General features: G+C 72.2%; 1 protein-coding gene across 1 annotated transcript in view; it reads left to right on the forward strand.

Annotated features, from left to right (window-relative positions):
- Positions 1 to 12,118, forward strand: part of MYBPC2 (myosin binding protein C2) — a 30,560-nt gene that overhangs the window by 15,708 nt on the left and 2,734 nt on the right. Inside the window, exons 13-26 of the mRNA XM_039510199.1 lie at positions 939 to 1,105; positions 1,642 to 1,807; positions 2,532 to 2,638; positions 3,033 to 3,062; positions 4,119 to 4,258; positions 4,687 to 4,846; positions 5,202 to 5,306; positions 5,754 to 5,951; positions 7,204 to 7,329; positions 7,661 to 7,828; positions 8,551 to 8,639; positions 10,047 to 10,242; positions 11,005 to 11,144; positions 11,550 to 11,709. Coding sequence (XP_039366133.1) covers positions 939 to 1,105; positions 1,642 to 1,807; positions 2,532 to 2,638; positions 3,033 to 3,062; positions 4,119 to 4,258; positions 4,687 to 4,846; positions 5,202 to 5,306; positions 5,754 to 5,951; positions 7,204 to 7,329; positions 7,661 to 7,828; positions 8,551 to 8,639; positions 10,047 to 10,242; positions 11,005 to 11,144; positions 11,550 to 11,709 — 1,952 coding nt within the window. The remainder of the gene's footprint in view (positions 1 to 938; positions 1,106 to 1,641; positions 1,808 to 2,531; positions 2,639 to 3,032; positions 3,063 to 4,118; positions 4,259 to 4,686; positions 4,847 to 5,201; positions 5,307 to 5,753; positions 5,952 to 7,203; positions 7,330 to 7,660; positions 7,829 to 8,550; positions 8,640 to 10,046; positions 10,243 to 11,004; positions 11,145 to 11,549; positions 11,710 to 12,118) is intronic.

The following is a 12,118-nucleotide window of genomic DNA, read 5'->3' on the forward strand; positions in this document are numbered from 1 at the left end:
GCCCCCACCCCGTCCGTCCGCCCCACCCGTCCGTCTGTCCATCCGTCACCCCACCCGTCCGTCTGTCTGTCCGTCTGCCCCCACCCCGTCCGTCTGCCCCCACCCCCGTCCGTCTGCCCCCACCCCCGTCCGTCCGCCCCCACCCCCGTCCGTCCGCCCCCAGCCCCGTCCGTCCGTCCAGCCATCTGCCCCCACCCCCGTCCGTCTGTCTGTCCATCCGTCCCCAGCCCGTCCGTCCGCCCCACCCCATCCATCGCCCCTACCCCGTCCGTCTGTCTGTCCATCCGTCCCCAGCCCGTCCGTCCGCCCCACCATCTGCCCCACCTCGTCCGTCCGCCCCCACCCCCGTCCGACTGTCCAGCCATCTGCTCCCACCCCCGTCCGTCTGTCTGTCCATCCGTCTCCAGCCCCGTCCGTCCGACCCCACCCCTGTCCGTCTGTCTCCATCGCCCATCTGTCCGTCCGTCCCCAGCCCCGTCCATCCCCAGCCCGTCCGTCCGACCCCACCCCTATCCGTCTGTCTCCACCGCCCATCTGTCCGTCTGTCTCCACCCCCATCCGTCCGTCCCCACGCCTGTCCACCGTCAGCTCTCCCGCCAGCCTGTCCGCCCCTCTGCCTGTCTGCCCCCATCCCCATCCATCTGTCCCCACCCCGTCCGTCTGTCCCACGGCTGTCCACCCGTCTGCCCTCCCGCCCGCCCGTCTACCTGTCTGCCCCACCCCGTCCGTCTGTCCCCATCTGCCCCACCCGTCCGTCCGTCTTCCCCTCCCCACCTCGCCTCCCCGCCCGCCTGCCCTCAGTCTGCCGTCCCCACAGGTCCGTCCGCCCGCCTGCCTGTCCGTCTGCCCCTCCACGCCCTCACCCCCGTCGCTCTGTCCCAAGGCCTGTCCGCGTCCACCCCCCTCTCCGTCCGTCACCCCACCCCGCCTGCCCCCAGGATGAAGGACGGGGTGGAGCTGACCCGCGACACGGCCTTCAAGTACCGCTTCAAGAAGGACGGCAAAAAGCATTATCTGATCATCAACGAGGCCACCAAGGAGGACACCGGCCTCTACAAGGTCATGACCAACGGAGGCCAGTCCGAGGGCGAGCTGGTGGTCGAAGGTACCGGCCGGGGGCAAGGGAGGGGGCTGGAACGGGGCGGGGGGGTGGAGATGGGCTGAGCCGGGGGGAAGGGAGGGGGCTGGAACGGGGCAGGGGGGTGGAGATGGGCTGGGCCGGGGCAAGGAGGGGGCTGGAACGGGGCGTGGGGGTGGAGATGGCTGGGCCGGGGCAAGGGAGGGCTGGAACGGGCGGGGGTGGAGATGGGCTGGGCCGGGAAGGGAGGGGCTGAACGGGCGGGGGGGTGGAGAGGGGCCGGGGGACGGGAGGGGGCTGGACCGGGGTGGGGGTGGAGATGGGCTGGGCCGGGGGCAGGGGAGGGGGCTGGAACGGGGCGGGGTGTGGAGATGGGCTGGGCCGGGGCAAGGGAGGGGCTGGAACGGGCCTGGGGGTGTGGAGAGGGGCCGGGGGACGGGAGGGGGCTGGACCGGGGTGGGGGTGGAGATGGGCTGGGCCGGGGGCAAGGGAGGGGGCTGGAACGGGGCGGGGGGGTTGGGACTGTCCCGGGAGCCCCCTGACCGTGCCCCCCGGCCCCCCAGACAAGCAGCTGGAGGTGCTCCAGGGCATCGCCGATCTCACCGTCAAGGCGGCCGAGCAGGCCGAGTTCAAGTGCGAGGTGTCGGACGAGAAGGTGACGGGCAAATGGTACAAGAACGGGGTGGAGGTTCGGCCCAGCAAGCGCATCCACATCACCCACAAGGGCAGGTGGGCACTGCTGCGGGGAAGCTCGCGGCGCTGGGGGTCAGGAATGGGGGCACTGCTGCGGGGAAGCTCGCGGCGCTGGGGGTCAGGACTGGGGCACTGCTGCGGGAAGCTCGCGCGCTGGGGTCAGGAATGGGGCACTGCTGCGGAAGCTCGCGCGCTGGGGTCAGGAATGGGGCACTGCTGCGGGAAGCTCGCGCGCTGGGGTCAGGAATGGGGGCACTGCTGCGGGGCAGCTCGCGGCGCTGGGGGTCAGGACGGGGGGCACGGCTGCGGGGAAGCTCGCGGCGCTGGGGGTCAGGAATGGGGGCACTGCTGCGGGGAAGCTCGCAGCACTGGGGAGGTCGGGAATGGGCGCACTGCTGTGGGGAAGCTCGCGGCGCTGGGGGTCAGGAATGGGGGCACTGCTGTGGGGAAGCTCGCAGCACTGGGGGGGCGGGAATGGGGGCACTGCTGCAGGGAACCTCGCGGCGCTGGGAGTGGGTGCACCACGCTGGGGGGGTCAGGAACAGGGGCACTGCTGTGGGGAAGCTCCCAGCACTGGGGGGGGCAGGAATGGGGGCACTGCTGCAGGGAAGCTCGCGGCGCAGGGAGCGGGGGCACCACGCTCGGGGGGTCAGGAACAGGGGCACTGCTGCAGGGAAGCCTGCGGCGCTGAAGGCCGGGAATGGGGGCAGTGCCCCCCAAGCAGCCAAACCGCCCCCCAACGCTGCCCCCTCCCCCTAAGGTTCCACAAGCTGGAGATTGACGACGTGAGGCCGGAGGACGAGGGCGATTACACCTTCGTCCCTGACGGGTTCGCCCTCTCCCTCTCCGCCAAGCTCAACTTCCTGGGTGAGTGCAGGACAGGGCACTGCTGCGGGGAAGCTCGCAGCACCAGGGACCCAGCTCGAGGGCACTGCTGCGGGGAAGCTCGCAGCACCAGGGACCCAGCTTGAGGGCACTGCTGCGGGGAAGCTCGCAGCACCAGGGACCCAGCTTGAGGGCACTTCTGCGGGGAAGCTCACCACGCCAGGCTCCCTGGCTGAGGGCACTGCTGAGGGAAGCTCGCAGTGTCGGGGACCCCAGCTTGGGGGCACTGTTGGAGGGGGAGGGCACCGTGGCGGGATCCCCAGCTGGGGCACTGCTGGAGGGAAGCTCGCAGCGCTGGGGGTCTGGAGCGTGGGAACGGGGGAGCTTTCCCTGGGTCTGGGGGCCCTGTTAACCCTTTTCTCTCCTTCTCCCGTAGAGATCAAGGTGGAGTATGTCCCTAAGCAAGGTGAGCCCCTCCCCCTGCCTCAGGCCTGGGTGGGGTGGGGGGTAAAGGCCCAGGGAGAAAATGGGTGTGGAGGGGCGAGGTTGCCCCTTCCCCCAGTGCCCTGAGCTCAGGGGGGACAGGGCTGGGGGTGCTGTGGGAGGGACTGGGGTGCAGGCGGGACTGGGAGGGGACAGGGCTGGGGTGTGTGGGAGGGGCTGGGGTGCAGGGGTGGGACTGGGGACAGGGCTGGGTGTGTGTGGGAGGGGCTTGGGGTACAGGACTAGGGGAGCTCAGGGGTCAAGGTGGGGTGCTGGGGTACAGGGGTGCAGGACTGGGGAGGGGGACAGGGCTGGGTGTGTGTGGGAGGGGCTGGGGGTGCAGGAGTACAGGACTGGGGGTACAGGGGTGTAGGACTGGGGAGCTCAGGGGGGACAGGCCTAGGGGTGCAGGGGTACGGGACTGGGGGTACAGGGGTGCAGGCCTGGGAGCCTAGGGGACAGGCCTAGGGGTGCAGGGGTACGGGACTGGGGTACAGGGGTGTAGGACTGGGGAGCTCAGGGGACAGGCCTAGGGGTGCTGTGGGAGGGGCTGGGGTACAGGGGTGCAGGCCTGGGAGCTCAGGGGACAGGCCTAGGGGTGCAGGGTGCGGGACTGGGGTACAGGGGTGTAGGACTGGGGGAGCTCAGGGGGGTCAGGGTTGGGTGTGTGTGGGAGGGGCTGGGGGTACAGGGGTGTAGGACTGGGGGGCTCAGGGGGACAGGCCTAGGGGTGCAGGGGTACGGGACTGGGGGTACAGGGGTGCAGGCCTGGGGGAGCTCAGGGGGGACAGGCCTAGGGGTGCTGTGGGAGGGGCTGGGGGTACAGGGGTGCAGGCCTGGGGGAGCTCAGGGGGGACAGGCCTAGGGGTGCTGTGGGAGGGACTGGGGGTACAGGGGTGCAGGCCTGGGGGACCTCGGGGCAGACAGGGTTTGGGGGCTCAGATGGAGGGACCCCCCTCTCTTGGGGGTTGGGCCATGGCAGGGATTGGGCCTTTCCTGGCTGGTGGGAGGACGACCCCTCACCCTTTGCCCCCCCCAGAGCCCCCCAAAATCCACCTGGACTGCTCGGGGAAGGCGGCGGAGAACACCATCATCGTGGTGGCGGGGAACAAGGTGCGACTGGACGTGCCCATCACCGGGGAGCCGGCGCCCACCGTGTCCTGGATGAAGGGCGACAAGGTGGGTGCTGGGGCCGAGACGTGGGGTGGGTGTCAGAGGGGTGGGGGTGTATCTGAGGGGTGAGGGGTACCCCAGGGGTGGGGTGATCTCTAGGGGCTGGGGTCCCTGGAGGGCTCCTGGGGTCGAGGGCTCTGCCAGGAGTGGGTGAGGGTACCCAGGGGTGGGGTGATCTCTAGGGGTGGGGTCCCTGGAGGGGCTCCTGGGGTCGGGGCTCTGCCAGGAGTGGGTGAGGTACCCCAGGGGTGGGGTGATCTCTAGGGGTGGGGTCCCTGGAGGGCTCCTGGGGTCGGGGCTCTGCCAGGAGTGGGTGAGGGGTACCCCAGGGGAATCTCTGGGGTTCCCGGGGGGTTCCTGGGGTTGGGGACAGTCTGGGGGCGGAGGTTCCCAGGGGGTTGGGCCCCTCACGCTGAGCCCCCCCGGCCCCCCAGCTGTTCACGGACACCGAGGGCCGCGCCCGCATCGAGGTGCATCCGGACGAGAGCAGCTTCGTGATCGACAGCGCGGAGCGGAGCGACGAGGACACGTACTGCATCACCGTCACCAACCCCGTGGGGCAGGACAGCGCCGTCCTGCACATCAAGGTGGTCGGTAAGGGGGCAGGGGCTGGGCGGGGCTGTGGGGCAGGGGCTGTGGGGTGGGAGGGCTCTGGGCAGGGGCTGGGTAGGACGGCTCTGGGCAGGGCTGTGGGGCGGGGGGGCTGTGGCTGGGCGGGGGCCTGCCGGGGTTCTTGGGGGGTTTGGGGGCTGTGGGTGCGTTGGGCCGGGTCATGGGGGCGCTGACTGGGGCTGTCGGGGTGAGGTCACAGAGGTTGGGGGGGCAGGGCGGGGGAGGTGCTGATTGGGGGCGAGGGAGTCTCAGGTCAGGGGTCGCGGCCGGGGTCACGGGATGGGAGCCCCCCCCATGCTGAGCTGGTCTCAGAGTCCCCCCCCCCCGTGTCTTCCAGATGTTCCCGACCCCCCCGAAGCCGTTCGCATCACCTCCGTGGGGGAGGACTGGGCCATCCTGGTCTGGGACCCCCCCAAATACGATGGGGGGAATCCCATCACTGGTGAGTGTGACCCCAATACCGCCCCCGCCCCCCAGCCCACGGGTAACACAACAGAGGGCGGAGCTGGGGACCCCAAAGTCCATCTTGGGGGGGGGGGCAGAGCCTGGAGCCCTGGACTCCTTCCCCCCCCCCAATGTCCCAAACCAGGAGAGTGACCCCTTCCCGCAGCCCAGCCCCACCCCCGCCCGGTGCCCCTCCTCCGTCCTTTGTCCCTTTGCCGGGCCGGCACCGACACCTCCGGGCCGGCTGGCGCCCTGCAGAGGACAGGCCCCAGTTGCCAGGCAGCCCGGTCCCTGTGGCAAGATCCCACCTGCCCTCTAGGGGTCACTGCAGCCCCCCCCGGTCCCCCTTGTCCCACCGCCTCGATACTTGAGTACCCCGCAGGGGAAACTGAGGCACGCACGGTGGGGCGGCAGGAGGGTGTCTCTGACCCCCCCGTGCCCGCAGGGTACCTGATGGAGCGGAAGAAGAAAGGCAGCATGCGCTGGATGAAGCTGAATTTCGAGGTCTTCGGGGACACCACGTTCGAGTCCACGCGGATGATCGAGGGGGTGCTCTACGAGATGCGGGTCTTCGCCGTCAACGCCATCGGGGTGTCGCAGCCCAGCCATAACACCAAGCCCTTCATGCCCATCGGTGGGGGCGGGGGCGGGGCGGGATGCGGGGTTCACGGTGATGGAGGGGAGGGGCAGTGGGGCAGGAGGGGAGGGCTGCTGGGGTCAGGGCTATGGGGCGGAGGAGGGGAGGTGCTCTGGGAGTGGGACCGGAGCTGGGGACATGGGGGCAGGGTTATGGGGTGGGACAGGAGGGGTGATGGGAACCCGGGTTGTGGGGCTGGAGGGGAGCAGAACGGGGGCACAGGTTATGGGGCAGGAGGGGTCATGGCTGTGGGATGGAAGGGGAGAAGTGCTGGGGTCAGGGTTATGGGGTAGAGGGACCCTGGGGTTGAGTTATAGGGTGGGAGGGCACTGGGGACAGGGCTAGGGGTGGAGGAGGAGGCGCTGGGGAGAGGGTTACGGGGTGGGAGGGGAGGGTGCTGGGGACAGGGGCTATGGGGCCGGAGTGGAGAGGCACTGGGGACAGGGGTTATGGGGCAGAAGAGGGAGGGGCACTGCGGATGGGCTATGGGGCGGGAGGGGAGGGGCGCTGGGGACAGGGTTATGGAGTGGGACAGGGAGGTGCTGGGAACACGGGTTATGGGGCTGGAGGGGAGCAGAACGGGGGCACAGGTTATGGGGCAGGAGGGAGGGGCACTGGGGAGAGGGGTTATGGGGTGGGACGGGAGGGGCGCTGGGGTCAGGGGTTATGGGGCGGGAGGAGGGCGCTGGGGATAGGGGTTATGGAGGAGGGGCGCTGGGGTCAGGGGCTATGGGGCCGAGGGGAGGGGTGCGGACGGGCTATGGGGCGGGAGGGGAGGGATGCTGGGGTCAGGGTTATGGGGCAGAAGGGGAGGGGCGCTGGGGATAGGGGCTATGGGGTGAGGGGAGGGATCTGGGGTCAGGGGTTATGGGGCGGAGGGGAGGGGCGCTGGGGGTCAGGGGCTATGGGGCGGGAGGGGAGGGGCGCTGGGGTCAGGCTATGGGGCGGGAGGGGAGGCGCTGGGGACAGGGGTTATGGGGGGCGGGAGGAGGGGCGCTGGGGTCAGGGGTTATGGGGCGGGAGGAGGGGCGCTGGGACGGGTTATGGGGCGGAGGGGAGGGGCGCTGCGGACGGGCGATGGGGCGGGAGGGGGAGGGGCGCTGCGGACGGGCTATGGGGCGGGAGGGGGAGGCGCTGCGGACGGGCTATGGGGCGGGAGGGGAGGGCACTGGGGATAGGGGCTATGGGGCGGGAGGGGAGGGGCGCTGGGGATAGGGGTTATGGGGCGGGGGCAGCACTGTCTGGCTGTGATGGGGCTGATCCTCGACCCACCTCACGCTGGAGGACGTGACCGACACCACAGCCACCATCAAGTGGCGCCCGCCCGACCGGCTGGGGGCCGGGGGCATCGACGGCTACTTGATCCAGTACTGCCTGGAGGGCTGTGAGTGGGGGGGGCTGGGGGAGAGGGGGTGACCGGGGCATCGACGGCTACCTGGTCCAGTACTGCCTGGAGGGCTGTGAGTGGGGGGGGCTGAGGGGGGCTGGGGGTCCCTGTGTGGGGAGAGGGGGCCCTTGGGGGGAGGACGGGGCCCCGCTGCTGGGGCTGAGCTAAGGAGACATCCTGGGGGTCGGGGGGCTGCGCGGGGGGAGACCCAGCAGAGGAGGGAGATGCCCAGTGAGGGAGGGGAACGTCCCCCTTGCCCCCCCGCCCCGGCTGGCCCTAGACGTGACCCCCCCCAGCCTGGCCTTGACCGTCCCCCCCCTCCCCCCAGCGGACGAGTGGGTCCCGGCCAACACGGAGCTGGTCGAGCGCTGCGGCTTCACCGTCAAGGGGCTCCCCACGGGCCAGAGGCTCCTCTTCCGGGTCATCGGGGTGAACATCGCGGGGCAGAGCGTCCCGGCCACCATGGGGCAGCCCGTCACCATCCGCGAGATCGTGGGTGAGGGACCCCCGCCCCCCCCGGCTCACGTGCCCTCTCCCCCCCCGCCCCGGCCCCGGCTCACGTGCCTCTCCCCCGCCCACCGGCACGGCCCCGGCTCACGCCCCTCTCCCCACCCGGGCACGGCCCCGGCTCACACCTCCTCCCCGCCCCGGCACGGCCCCACGGCTCACGTGCCCTCTCCCCGCCCACCGGCACGGCCCGGCTCACGCCCTCTCCCACCCCGGGCACGGCCCCCGGCTCACACCTCCTCTCCCCGCCCCACCGGCACGGCCCCGGCTCACGTGCCTATCCCCGCCCCGTCCAGCACGGCCCCGGCTCACGCCCCTCTCCCGACCCTGCTCACGTGCCTCTCCCCGCCCACCGGCACGGCCTCCGCTCACACCCTCCCCCCCGCCCACCGGCACGGCCCCCGGCTCAAGTGCCTCTCCCCGCCCCCGCCCCGGCACGGACACCCGCTCACGCCCCTCTCCCGCCCCTCCGCCCGGCACAGCCCCGGCTCACGCGCCTCTCCCCGCCCGGCACAGCCCCCGCTCACGCCTCTCCCGCCCCGGCACGGCCCCGGCTCACGCGCCTCTCCCCGCCCGCACAGCCCGCTCACGCCCCTCCCGCCCGGCACAGCCTCGGCTCACGCCTCTCCCCGCCCGGCACAGCCCCTGGCTCACGCCCTCTCCCCGCCCCGGCACGGCCCCCGGATCACGCCCCTCTCCCCCGCCCCACAGAGCAGCCCAAGATCCGCCTGCCCCGCCAGCTGCGCCAGACCTTCGTCAAGAAAGTGGGGGAGCAAGTGAACCTGGTCATCCCCTTCCAGGTGAGCGGGGGGCAGGGGGCGGTGCGGTGCTGGGGGGGTCAGTTGCCTTGTTCTACCCCCCCCCCATGGGGACATGAGGCTTCTGTGTCCATTTAGATGAAACAAACGGGCCAAAGATGTTGGCACGACCCAGTCACTGGCGGGTGCTAACCGGGGCCGGGCGGGCAGAGCCGGTGCAGGGACCCGCTCACCGGGGACGGAGCCGGGGCAGGGACCCGCTCGCCGGGGCCGGGCGGGCGGAGCCGGGGCAGGGACCCGCTCACCAGGGGTCAGGGCCAGGCGGGCGGAGCCGGGCAGGGACCCGCTCACCGGGGCCGGGCGGGCGGAGCCGGCGCAGGGACCCGCTCACCGGGGCCAGGTGGGGGGAGCCGGGGCAGGGACCCGCTCACCGGGGTCGGGCGGGGGGAGCCGGGGCAGGGACCCGCTCACCGGGGCCAGGCAGGGGGAGCCGGGGCAGGGACCCGCTCACCGGGGGTCAGGGCCAGGCGGGCAGGGACCCGCTCACCGGGCCGGGTGGGGAGCCGGGCAGGGACCCGCTCACGGGGCCAGACAGGCGGAGCCGGGCAGGGACCCGCTCACCGGGTCGGGCGGGCGGAGCCGGGCAGGGACCTGCTCACCAGGGGTCAGGGCCAGGCGGGCGGAGCCGGGGCAGGGACCCGCTCACCGGGGCCAGGTGGGGAGCAGGGCAGGGACCCGCTCACCGGGGCCGGGCGGGCGGAGCCAGGGCAGGGACCCGCTCACCGGGGCCAGGTGGGGAGCCGGGGCAGGGACCCGCTCACCGGGGGTCTGGGCCAGGTGGGCAGGGACCCGCTCGCCGGGGCCGGGCAGGGGGAGCCGGGGCAGGGACCCGCTCGCCGGGGCCGGGCGGGCGGAGCCGGGGCAGGGACCCGCTCACCGGGGCCGGGCGGGCGGAGCCGGGGCAGGGACCCGCTCACCGGGGCCAGGGGAGTGGAGCCGGGGCAGGGACCCGCCACCGGGGTCGGGCGGGCGGAGCTGGGCAGGGACCCGCCACCGGGGTGGGCGGGTGGAGCCGGGCAGGGACCCGCTCACCGGGCCAGGCAGGGAGAGCCGGGGCAGGGACCCGCTCACCGGGTCGGGCGGGCGGAGCCGGGCAGGGACCCGCTCACCGGGCCGGGTGGGGAGCCGGGCAGGGACCCGCTCACCGGGGCCGGGTGGGAGCCGGGCAGGGACCCGCTCACCGGGGCCCGGTGGGGAGCGGGGCAGGGACCCGCTCACCGGGTCGGGCGGGGGGGCAGGGACCCGCTCACCGAGGTCGGGCGGGGGAGCCGGGCAGGGACCCACTCACCGGGGCCAGGCAGGGGGAGCCGGGGCAGGGACCCACTCACCGGGGGTCAGGGCCAGGCGGGCAGGGACCTGCTCACCGGGGGCCGGTAACCCCCCCCCCAGGGAAAGCCGCGCCCCAAGTTGACATGGACGAAGGACGGGCACCCGCTGGACCCCAAGGAGATCAGCGTCCGCACCTCGGACCTGGACACCATCCTCTTCATCCGCTCGGCCGCGCGGCACCACTCGGGCCAGTACCAGCTCTCGGTGCAGATCGAGAACATGGAGGACCAGGCCACCATCCAGATCCGCGTCGTGGGTGAGGACGGGGCCCTGGGGGCTGGGGCTGGCCTAAGGGTGCCTGGGCTAGGGGTTGATGGGGCACTGAGGGGCTGGGACTGGTGGGGCAGGGGCGCTGGGGAGCTGGGACTGGCGGGGCAGTGGGGGGGCACTGTGGGGCTGGGACTGGCGGGGCAGTGGGGGCGCTGGGGCTGGGACTGGTGGGGCAGGGGGGGCACTGGGGGGCTGGGACTGGTGGGGCAGTGGGGGGCGCTGGGGGGCTGGGCCTGGCTTTAGGAGCGGGGGGGCTGTGTCCCCCCCCGGCACTGGCAGCTGCTGTTATTGACCCCAATCTCCCCTGCTTTAATGTGCCCCCCCAGCGTGGCAAAGCGCCTGCTGCTCCCCCCAGCCGGGACAGGGGACACTGCGACCCCAGAGCCCTCCTCACCCCCTTTCCCTGACACCACCCAACCTTGATGCCCCCCCGGTGCCCCCTTTGGGGCCTGGAGGGGGGGGCTCAGATTCCCTGCTCTATACTTAAGCTGCCCTGATGGAAATGGCCAGTTGCGCCCCCCTCCCAGCCTGTGGAATTTAATGGGGGGGGGACTGTCCGGCTGGGGAATGTGCCCCCCCCGTGTGAAAGAGGGGATCATGCAGAGTGGGGGGGACCAGCTGCGCAGAGACTGGGGGGCAGCAGGGAAGGAGGCACCACAGGCTGGAACTGCCCCCCCCCGGACCCATTTCTTCCCCTGGGATGCCCCCCCCATTGCTGACCCCCTCCCCTCGCACTGCCCCCACCCAGAGAAGCCGGGCCCCCCGGTGTCGGTGCAGGTGAAGGAGGTTTGGGGGTTCAACGTGCTGCTGGAGTGGCAGCCCCCCAAGGACGACGGGAACTCGGAGATCACGGGCTACGCCATCCAGAAGGCAGACAAGAAAACCATGGTGAGCGACCCCCCCAGGTGTGCTGTCCCCCAGGCTCCCTACCCCTCCCACTGACCCCCACCCCTGTCCGGCTAGTGACACCCTCCGGGGCTCCCTGTCTCTGACCCCCCCACCCCCCTCCGGCTGGTGACACCCTCCCGGGCTCCCCATCTCTCCGCTGACCCCCCCACCCCTGTCTGGCTAGTGACACCCTCTGGGTGTCCCTGTCTCTGACCCCCACCCGTCCAGCTGGTGACACCCTCCTGGGCTCCCCGTCTCTCCCCTGACCCCCCCCACCTGTCCGGCTAGTGACACCCTCCCGGGCTCCCCGTCTCTCCCCTGACCCCCCCACCCCTGTCCGGGTGGTGACACCCTCCCGGGCTCCCCGTCTCTCCGCTGACCCCCCCACGCTCTCGCCCCCCCCAGGAGTGGTTCACGGTGTACGAGCACAACCGGCTGACGCGCTGCACCATCTCCGACCTGGTGATGGGTAACGAATACTCCTTCCGCGTGTACAGCCAGAACATCTGCGGGCTGAGCGAGGTGCCCGGCGTCTCCAAGAACACCGCCCTCATCCAGAAAACAGGTGCGCCCGGACGCCAGGGTCCCCCCACGCTCACAGGGGAGCGGGCCTGGGAGCCGGGACTCCTGGGTTCTCTCCTGGCTCTGGGAGGGGAGTGGGGTCTAGTGGTTAGAGCGGGGGGGGGGGGAGGCTGGGAGCCGGGACTCCTTGGTTCTCTCCCCGGCTCTGGGAGGGGAGTGGGGTCTAGTGGTTAGAGCGGGGGGGGGGGGTTGGGAGCCAGGACTCCTGGGTTCTCTCCTTGCGCGGGGAGGGGAGTGGGGTCTAGTGGTTAGAGCGGGGGGGCTGGGAGCCAGGACTCCTGGGTTCTCTCCCCGGCTCTGGGAGGGGAGCGGGGTCTAGTGGTTAGATGGGGGGGGCTTGGAGTGGAGATAGTGGGGGGAACGTAGGGTCAGGGGGCAGGGTGCGGGAGGGG

This window comes from Mauremys reevesii, linkage group 22, assembly GCF_016161935.1.
Source record: "Mauremys reevesii isolate NIE-2019 linkage group 22, ASM1616193v1, whole genome shotgun sequence".
Lineage (NCBI taxonomy): Eukaryota > Metazoa > Chordata > Testudines > Geoemydidae > Mauremys > Mauremys reevesii.